This window comes from Rattus norvegicus, chromosome 3, assembly GCF_021556685.1.
Source record: "Rattus norvegicus strain SHRSP/BbbUtx chromosome 3, alternate assembly SHRSP_T2T, whole genome shotgun sequence".
NCBI lineage: Eukaryota > Metazoa > Chordata > Mammalia > Rodentia > Muridae > Rattus > Rattus norvegicus.
The window spans coordinates 136,200,693-136,211,724 of NC_141536.1; the positions used below are offsets into that span (position 1 = coordinate 136,200,693).

The following is an 11,032-nucleotide window of genomic DNA, read 5'->3' on the forward strand; positions in this document are numbered from 1 at the left end:
CCCAAGTAAGGGATTGTTGCTGTCCATAGTGAGTATGTCTTTTGACTCTCTTCTTTGCTGAAGTAATCAAAATAATCTCCTATTCTCAGGTTATTAATGATATAAAGAAGTTTCTCCTATAATTCTTTAAGGGAGTTATTTATGTCCTTCTTAAAGACATCTCTCAACATCATGAGATGTGATTTTAAATCCAAATCTTGCTTTCCAGTGTGTTGGAATATCCAGTAGTTGTTGTGGTGGGAGAACTTGATTCTGATGATGCCAAGTAGTCTAGGACTCTGTTGCTTAGGTTCTTGTGCTTGCCTCTCACCATCTTGTAATATCTGATGTTTGTTGGTCTTGCTGTCTCTGACTGGATCTTGTCCTTTATGTGGGCCTGTAAGCCTATTAGCTTGTGATCCTAGGAGTGTGAAAACTCCTGGGAGACCTGCTCTCTGTGGGCAGGTTTTGGGTCTTATGGTCTGTCAGACAGCCTTATCTCTGGGCTCAGATGGAGACGGCAAGTATCTTGTAACAATCTGCCCTGTGGGTCCAGTATCCTGTATACTTCTGGAAGCTGATGGAGACAGGGGTGTACAGTCTTAGGCAGACCTGCGGCTCTTGCCCACCATGTGCTCTAGGCAGCTCTCTCTTTGGATAGTCAGTGGTGAGAAAGTGGGGTCCTACCTGTGAGTTTAGGTGGAATAGCCCTTCTGGCAGACCAGCTCTCTTCCAGCAGGTTTTGGATCCAAAGACTGTGGACAGCCTCATCTCTGGGTGCAGACGGAGTTATAACAAATGTTTATATAGTTCAAACACATTGAATTATATGATTTTATTTTAGACATCCATAGGGGCACAGAATATAAGTTTTCACTTCAGTATCCTCAGATAATGTATAATTCTTAAAATTAAAAAATAGAATCAGCATGCATATTTATATATAACACATGTGTGATATGTACTGTATTGGATGTACTATCTAGCACATTAGTTCTGTGCATACACCTGTTGAGATTTTCTTCCAAAGAACGTTAGTTTTATATTCTCCTATCCAGAGGAGAGGTGATTTTTTTTCTTTAAAGGTTTAAAACAAATGATCTGATACAAAGTCAACCCTGTGAGGGATTTACTGTGATTCCTTGAGCTATAGATAGAAGGATAGTAACAAAGGGCTGGCTGTGATATTGTGATTGTTAATCATCCACACGAGTCAGTTAGATGCAACTGTAACTTTGCTGTTATAACTACAGTGCATGCCTTCCTTGAGATAGAAGATTATCTACTATATTTCAATCTTCTTATGTAGAAAGTCAGAATCTTAATTTATACAGAAGGAACTGCAAGTGCCTATGAAACTTGGATATCATCACAGAGAAGACAGCATATTTGACACAGACTTGTTGATAAGGGCCTGAGGGTTCTTTGCATTTGATTCCATCTACCCACATTTCAGTTGTTCTCAGACAAAAACTCAAGAGGATTAGCAGTACTTTTATTGAGCAAAGCATAGGTTTGTCATGGCAGGCTTACAATGGTTCATTTAAAAGAAGTGTGTGAAAAGTAAAAGGAAGACAATTGTTCAGGTGTCCATAACTGGACTGCATATCTCTGCGACTCCTGGCATCCAGACTGAAGGGTGATTTCATATTAGAGTTCCAGAACTATAATCAACGTCTGCAAGTGGTGGGTAACAGCCCAGACAGGCTCAGAGTCTCATTCAGCATAACAATAGAATCTTACAGCATTTACATTTTGCTTATAATAATGAGGATTCAGTTGAAAGTAACATATTTCTCTCTAAAAATGGAAAGAAATATAGATCATTATGGGTATTAAAATTAAAGGGAATATAATCATCCTGAGAAGTAGAAATGGCAACTATGTAAGTGACACACTGGTCATTCCAGTTCCTTAGTTCCCTGGATATTCAGCATAACTCTTCAGTAGACTATGGTCATTGCCACAATTGTCTATAGTCCACAAGATTTTATGTGCACAATCCAGAACTTATGAGATCCTGAATCCTGGTACACAACATAGGAGTCCCCCGGTCAGGGCCCATCTAGTTCTAGACATTGACAAGTCATTAAGCATGGCACATGGAAAAATCAAAGAAGGGAATATTGATGTGAAAATAAGAGGTGATACAACTATTTGAGAAGAAAAGCACTGCCACCCCCAGTATGTATTATCACAGGAACCCAATGTGTAAGACAGCATCTGGCAGTAGAAGCAGGATTTCAACAAGAGGGATTAAAGTCATGAACATATGGCAGATCTTTTAGGTGCACGGGACCAACCATGTAGGAAAGGTGATGGCAAGCAAGTAGGTTTTCTGGAGATGGCCCACCATTTTGCGTAGCTATGATTGCTGTGCTCTGAAAGGCATGGAACAATTCCAGAATAGCTTCTCACTTCTGATATTGCTTTCCTGCCACTATTACTGCTTAATAATTTCTGGACATCATCTCACAACATTGAACACAGATTCTTCAAATCAATATGAAGACATACTTTTATATAATAGTGTTGTTTAGATGAATTAATGACTATAGAATTCTTGATTTGATTCAATAATTTTAGAAAGAAATTTAAGGAGATGGTTTTAGTTGTTTTCCCGGAAAGATGTAATAAAGTTAAAATCAAGAATAGAGCATGCACCTCCTGATAGAATAATGAGTAAATTGTAATGAATGAAATGAACTTTAAAAATTGAAGTAAAAAGAGAAAGAAATTTGGGACATACTTTAGATCAATGAAAGACATTAATTCTAGGTAATATCCAGTGATGATGCTACCAATGTGTACTGTAATTTAACAAGGACATGTGAAACTGTTGTTTTAAACTCAGAATGAGTTTATAGGGTGAAACACTACTTTGACTACTTTGAACTGACTATCTACAACTTCTGTAACTCCTTTTTTGGAATTTAATCTGTGAGGTAAATTCTTAAACACCTTTTGTCTAAAAAGCTATAAAAATGCTGAGAGAAAAATAAAATGTAGCGTGTAGCTGTAGTGGGATCTTTTCTATTCAGAAAATGTTTATATTTTTATGTAGTATATATGTATATCTGTCTGTGTGTATGTATGCACATACATATGTATCCTTAATAATTTCTATTATTAACATGTATGTCTATATGAATGTATGGCATCAGCCAAATTCATGTGTGTGTGTGTGTGTGTGTGTGTGTGTGTGTTTGTGTGTTTGTGTATGCATGACTTTATTTTTACCCTTTTTCATTTTCTATGGCTCACAAAAGGTTAATGAATTCCTAGGCTCTTAACTGTCTATCAAGAGATCCCCAATTAAAAGCACCCAAGTAACTAAATTTCTTTTCCCAATACTCTCCTAAAGCAGGAATCAAAAGTCAGAAACCATTAGCTTCTGGAACCAGAACTGTTTGAGATAGTTAAAGGCCAGAGGTCATGAACCTTTGGTCTGCTTATAACCACTACACCTCAGTACCTGAATGACTGTGTGGGACCTTTACAAGTGTACCCTGCAAATGAGGGTGAGGTTGGAAGTAAGATACTCGTCTCTGACAATCAACCATCTCCACAACACTTTATTCTGTCAATGAGCAAAAATTCAATCATACCCTTGGTAGTAAATTTCCCAGCAAATGGAGAATAATAATTGTTATGGACTTTTCCTCCTCATCTGTGCACAGTGTTACTTTTGAGGAATTGATGCACTCAACAAGTGTATCTATTTTATTTAATGATAATCTCCACTTCTTCTCTATAAATATTTGCACATGATCTTTTCCTGTGCACTTCATTTATATTACCTTGCCACAAGCATAAAAACTAGCAGAAAAACCCTTCTCAGATATTATACATCAGTCCTAATTTTCACAGGGTTCTTTCAACAAGAAAGAACACTTAGTGTTCATACCTTCAGTTCTTCTGTTTGTTCTTGGAAGGGATATTTGCCCAGATTATATCAGAACTTCCTTCATCTGACTCTTCCAGGCAACCATATATAGTACATTGTTACTCTAGAATTCCGCTTTAGAAAAGGAGCAGGATTGATTGTATCACTTCTCATTGGTAAGTTTCTCTTTGTAGTAGCTCGCTGTAATTGAAAAATTAATTTTTTATCATTTATTTCGGTATTCTTTAGCTGCATGTACTATTCCTCACACAACAATAAAACTCATCTTTATAGAAATTGATGCCCACCCTATTGGTTGTTTGATTTATGAGCATCTTTTATGAGTTGTCTTGTGCTGTTAAAGAAGAAGGAAACACCCAAATGCTTGAATTACCCTAGATCCCTAGAACAAACGAAACTCAAGACGGATGATCAAAATGTGAATGCTTTACTCCTTCTTTAAATGAGGAAAAAGAATACCCTTGGCAGGGAAGGGAGAGGCAAAGATTAAAACAGAGACTGAAGGAACACCCATTCAGAGCCTGTCCCACATTTGGCCCATACATATACAGCCACCCAATTGGACTAGATGGATGAAGCAAAGAAGTGCAGACCGACAGGAGCCGGATGTAGATCGCTCCTGAGAGACACAGCCAGAATACAGCAAATACAGAGGCGAATGCCAGCAGCAAACCACTGAACTGAGAATAGGTCCCCTATTGAAGGAATCAGAGAAAGAACTGGAAGAGCTTGAAGGGGCTCGAGACCCCAAAAGTACAACAATGCCAAGCAACCAGAGCTTCCAGGGACTAAGCCACTACCTAAAGACTATACATGGACTGACCCTGGACTCTGACCCCATAGGTAGCAATGAATATCCTAGTAAGAGCACCAGTGGAAGGGGAAGCCCTGGGTCCTGCTAAGACTGAACCCCCAGTGAACTAGTCTATGGGGGGAGGGCGGCAATGGTGGGAGGGTTGGGAGGGGAACACCCATAAGGAAGGGGAGGGGGGAGGGGGATGTTTGCCCGGAAACCGGGAAAGGGAATAACACTCGAAATGTATATAAGAAATACTCAAGTTAATAAAAAAAAAAAAAAAAAAAAAAAAAAAAGAAGAAGGAAACAGGCAAAAGAGAAGAATAAAATCCATTCAGTGGAATTAGGAAGGAAAGGATTATATCTGGGAGTTATAGTGTTGCCAGAAACAACTCTATAGATATGGAAAAATTTAAGGGGCAGCACGGGATACCTTTGTCCTGTTTGGGGCTCTTATCTTTCATGGCCACATGGAAAGCTGCTGAAGCTCAGGTTAATTATCACTCCAAAGGTAGTGTCCTTGAAAAGGGTCCTCTAGTCCAGAGAGGAACACAAACTTACAGAAGGTTTTCTGCTCAGTATGAAGAGTTCAGTGGCAAACACTTCAAAATTCAAGTTTACGATTTGTGCACATACCCTTACTCTAACACACAAGTTCATGTATATTCATCCCCAGCTCTATCATTCATAAATAACTACATTTCTACACATTTCCGTCCAATACTCACATTTTCTCAAAATATTTATATATCTATACCAATGTATGAGTATAGTACCTCTGCCACCCTGCCCAACTTCTCAGGAGACAAGCCATTACCATATACACACCTTTATGTCATAGAATTCCCTCTCTAAATGACATTGGTGGAAGTCAGACTCAGTCTTTTTACATGTGGTTTTAACCATTTCAATTTCTCCAACTTCCTATGAAGAAAAGAGCACAATTGTTTTGTAGTTCTGTATTTTTATTTACATGTATGCTTTAATTTACTTTTGTAGCTAACACTTTTATTTTGGATCCATGTCAATATGATTGCCATCTGAACACACACACAAACTACTTCCAACAGAATGATTTTCAGGACCTTTTTCTGTGTACATCTTTACTCTAAGAAATAGAAGAAACAGGACACTAACGTTGGAAGTCTGGGACTAACATTTTTCAATATTGTTAGTAAGGTGGAACCAGCCTGGAATAGAAACCATAAGGACAGGTTAGAACCATTGCTAGTACACGCTCTGCCCTGAGAAGAAGGGAAGGCTTTAGAATGCAGCATGAAGTGAATGATCCTATTGATTTCAGGATAAGAGGTAGTCACACTTTGCACTTCTAATAAGGTTTCAGGCTGGTTTGATCACCTAATGATCACCATTAGTACCTACAATTAACACAGAGCATCCCTTTCATTTGTTTTTCTAACTATAGTTCCTTCAGTGGACAGGAGAATTTGGAATGCTACACACAAGGGGAAATTTCAGGACAAATAAATAGGCCCTGTGAGTGTCTCAATTCTAAATTTGACCGTTGATGCTAACACATCTCAAGGCATTTTAGTCACTTGCTTGTGCAGTTAACAAATAGGCACTAACATATTCATTGCGGAGGGAATCTTAGATAAATTTCCTGGAAGAAACCAAGCTAAAATAACAGAATTTGTCCTTTGAAACCATGAGTAAGGACAATCATCCCTGTAGTGATGCTTATCCTGTGTCTACATTCCGACTCAGGTACACACTGAACAATAGGTATCGTTGTTATGTGTTTGGATTGCACATTTTCTTTTTTTTGTAATTTTTAAAAAAAGATTTATTTATTTATTATATATAGGTACACTGTAGCTGTCTTCAGACACACCAGAAGAGGACATCAGATCTCTTTACAGATGGTTGTGAGCCACCATGTGGTTGCTGGGAATTGAACTCAGGACCTCTGGAAGAGCAGTCAGGGCTCTTAACCACTGAGCCATCTCTCCAGCCCTTTTTTGTAATTTTATTATTGTAACATTTACTCAGGTTTTGGAAAGTGGTGCATTTGTGCCTTGACTAACAAATCTACTGACAGTAGTATGTTGCAGGGGTTGACTCTACATTGCTGAATGATGTAGTGTACAAGGTGGTCATACCTCACAGTTGGTTACTAGGTGCATGGGATGTAGGTACTAATGTATTTTTTTTTTTTTTTGCAAAATTAGGACTCTAGTTCCTAAGTGCTGTTCCAGGATCATTCCAAGGTCACTATGAAAAAGATGTATAATCTCCAGGTTAATTTGATAATACAAGTCTACAAATTCCATGCTAGGAATTGCTCAGATGACTTTACCTGTCCTTTAGAGGTCTCCATACAATTTGAAACTTGGATCATTCTGCATGGTGAATTGTTATAAAGGACACACATGCACATTTTGAAATATCCCATTAAATTCTTTTTCTGTAGGTTCTCATGTAGCACATTTAACATCTAAGAAGTCTACAGCATCAGTGAGTGGTATCATTTTTTTGGGTCTTGCCATTGTCAATCAATTTTTTTGAGTTAACAGCATCTGCATCTACCCTAGAATAAATGGCCATTTTCCACTGTGGAATAGAATCTTACTCAACATCTATATTAGAAAACTACCTCAGGTTCTGTACTTAAAGCACAGCTGAACAGAGAATGTGGGAGCCATAGTCGGCCCTTGGTGTAGATATCAGTGGTCATCTACAAGAGGGAAATAAGTGTGATATTATCAGAACAAGTACAATGACTCTTCATTTTCCTGAAAGAAATATTTACTACATAGAAAATTCCACAGTTTGCTGAAGTACACAAATAGTTATTATCAAGAGATTCAGAAAAACATATTGACATAAACACACATACCAGAAGCCCCTTGTACTACATGACAGTGAGGAGGATGAAGAAAACATGGCCACATGTAACACTGGACATAAGGGAGGCAGGATCAACAAGAATGCTGTGAACTCATAATCAGTAGTATGAGGGAAACTTCATTTCCCATAATAATACTTAGAATTAGGCTGTCTAGAGATTGCAGTAAAAAAGATGCAATTAATAAAGCTGAAATACCAAGATTTTTCCTGTACTTCCATCAATATAAAAAGATATTTAATTAACCATAGGCATGTATGACTTCCATATATAAACTGACATACTGGCTCCAAACAATACACATGTACACACACACACACACACACACACACACACACACACACACACACACAACTCAAATACTTGAAAGAGTACGAAAAAATTCCTTTTTCAATAATAAATGTTTGTGTGTCTGTTTGTCCTATTGTATGGTCCTTCATTAAACAGTGTACATTGGCATCTGGTATTCAATTTCATTTAGAGAAATTAGAGGACACCTTATGCTAACTGTGAAATAGAAACATATTGGTTCCTATTTATTATAGGCAAATTTAAACAGAATAAGATGTAGAACTCCCACTATATACTAGTATATTTTGTTTTGAAGAATTTCTGGTATGTGTGTGGATACTATCTCTTAGGAGTTCTTTGAAATCAGGTAGAAATAATGAAATTCTGAGGATTCATTTCAGTACTAAGAATGCATCATTCTATTTGTAGTGTGATAAGACCTTCCTTGAGCCATCTCTTTCAGAAAATGAATGTTGTGTATTGGAGATATGCAAGCATGGTTACAGAAAAGATTGTAGTAATAGACTAAAAAAAGATAGTGCTACACATGGACAAATCAACATTGTCTCTCACCCTGGAAGAAGTACTTACCCATATGTGCATGGTGAATGACTGATTTTTTATGTTGCTGAGATATGTGTCATCACTGTACTTGTTGTAAAGAAATTTGAAGACATCATATACATCATTCAGTTTGTTTTTTTCAATGAAGTTTCCTTTAGAATTTTCCCTACCTCCCATGATAGTTTTTGCAGTTGCATGGCTGAAGTTCAGAAACAGGACAAAGATGGCCAGTAGGAGCAGTGTTCCACATAGGGTTTTGCACATTTTCTTCTCAGATATGAAAGGGGAGCTTCAGAATAGAAGAGGTTTCAAGATGCCTGGGAAGTAAGTGCACTTCTTTTATCTTAAATGCTGAAACTCCTATTTAGCCACACCTTCCAAATGGAATCCTCTTTTTGTTTACCTCACTATCCTGATTTCTGCCAACTTTAATCCCTATAGTATACTTGTTACCTCACGTATACCCATTTAGGATTTCTGCCACTTGTTTGACTTCTCAGCTTAGACCTTCCAGTCACTAGACCTGGCTCTCCTCCTCTGCTTTCCAATATTGAATTGTTTGTTATCCCGAGTGGTACAACTTTTATTGGACCTGGAAATCAAAGTAGAAATTCAGTTCTTATTTTCCTCAGAACATTCTAAATGACATTTTTGAGTTACCTGTGTCATCATAGTTCATGGCTATTCTTGAGTCCTTGTTTAATATCTGGTGTTCCTCGCTTGGCTCTTCTGTCATATGTTGTAGGGATTTCATCCTCAAATTTCTGGAGAAGTATTTTCTTTGCTAAAACTACTGTGGTAGCCATTATTGTGGAAAGCTTTGAGTGTTAGTTTTCCAGGACTCCAAAAAGTCCCTTATGAATTTAGATGACAAAGGTCACAAAGTCCTAAAGGATATTTCTAGGCCAAGGATCAGGGATCTAGTGATAGAGCCTGGGGTGTTCCCAAAGACACACTGCTTGAAACATGTAATTTCTATTTAAAACTTGGCACTTGAGATTTTAAAACCTAGAACTATTTTCATATTATAATATTTGGATTAGTGTCCACAATATTAAAATATTAATATATAATACCAGAATCAGCTCTCCACCTGGGAATGTCTTTGATTAATTTCAAATGGTTGTGCTTTGCATACTGGTAAAAACAGAATTTTATTTTCATTTATTTATTTATTTAACTTAAGTTATCCTTAATTCACAAATTCTTTACAATAGTTTGCCCATTTAGAATCTGAGAGGTAAAGGTTAATTTACTTAAATTAAGCTTAAGAATCTTATCATTAGTTTTATAATATTAACTTAAGACTTTAGAGAATATGCTGAATAAAATACCTTAATACGAGTATACTAGCCCCAGTTAAGGCCCTTAGGGAAGATCATCTGAGGGTATCACGGAGGTCCCTAGAAATGTTACCTGAAGCAATTAGTAATTAATATTTACCCCTCTTTCCAGTTTGCACTTGTGCCCAGAGCAAACCTAGGTCTCCTGCTCCCTACCCACTACAACAGCATCCAGAGTAAGCTTGACTCCCCAGAACTGTGACACACCAAGAACACAGGTGAAGCCACAACATCTGCACCAATACTGGGTCTAACTTGGTCCCTCTGGGACACAGAGAACACAGGAACATTTCCTAAACAGTGGCATGCATCCCTTCTGGTTTGCAGCTGTGCCTGGAGTGGTCCCAGGGAACTGGCTCCTCACCTACTCCTACAAAACACACCAGAATAATAGGATCTCATAGGCAGCATGACTCATAGGAACTCTAACACACTCAGGACAAAACACCAAATGAACAGAACAAAGAAAGACTATTGAAAGTGGTAAGGAAAAAAGATCAAGTAACATATAAAAGCAGACCTTACAGAATTACAGCCAACTTCTAAACAGAGATTCTAAAAACCAGAAGAACTTAGGCAGATGTCATTCAGACCCTAAGAGAAGACAAATGCAGGCTCAGGCCACTATACCCAGAAAAACTTTCAATCATCATAGATAGAGAAACACGATATTCCATGACAAAACCGAATTTAATCAGTATCTTTCCTTTGTTAAATAACAGAACTAAATGTCCAACACAAGGAGGGGAACTACCCTGAAGAAAATGCAAGAAATTAGACTTCTCACAAGGAACAAAAATAAGATAAGTATAAAAACATAATTTTACCTCTAACAACAAAATTAACAAGAATCAACAATCTTTGATCCTTAATATCTTTCAACACCCATGGACTCTATTCCACACACCCCAGAAGACACAGACCTGAATGCTTTAGAAGAAAAAAGATCAAATACATCCAAGAGGAGTAGATGGCAGGTAATCAAACTTGTGGCTGGAATCAACCAAGTAGAAACAAAGAGAACTATACAAAGAATCAACAAAACCAGGAGCTAGTTCTTGAAGAAAATCAACAAGATAAACCCTTAGTCAAACTAACTAGAGGACATAGAGACAGTATACAAATTAACAAAATAAGAACTGTAACTAAAGACATAGAAGCAGAACTGAAGAAATTAAAAAAATAAGATCCTACTGCAAAAGCTTATAGTCCATAAAAGTGGAAAATCTAGGTGAAATGGATGATTTTTAGACCAATACTAGGTATCCAACAGCCCCATAACA

The 11,032-nt window shown here is 37.4% G+C and overlaps 1 protein-coding gene across 1 annotated transcript; it reads right to left on the reverse strand.

Annotated features, from left to right (window-relative positions):
- Positions 1-1,695: 1,695 nt before the first annotated feature.
- On the reverse strand, positions 1,696-8,731 carry LOC147995731 (cystatin-related protein 2-like). The gene is given in 4 exon segments (XM_087655194.1): positions 1,696-1,779; positions 3,887-4,000; positions 5,511-5,606; positions 8,434-8,731. Coding segments are annotated over 4 exon segments (531 nt in total). The 5' UTR covers positions 8,671-8,731.
- Between the last annotated feature and the right edge of the window lie 2,301 nt (positions 8,732-11,032).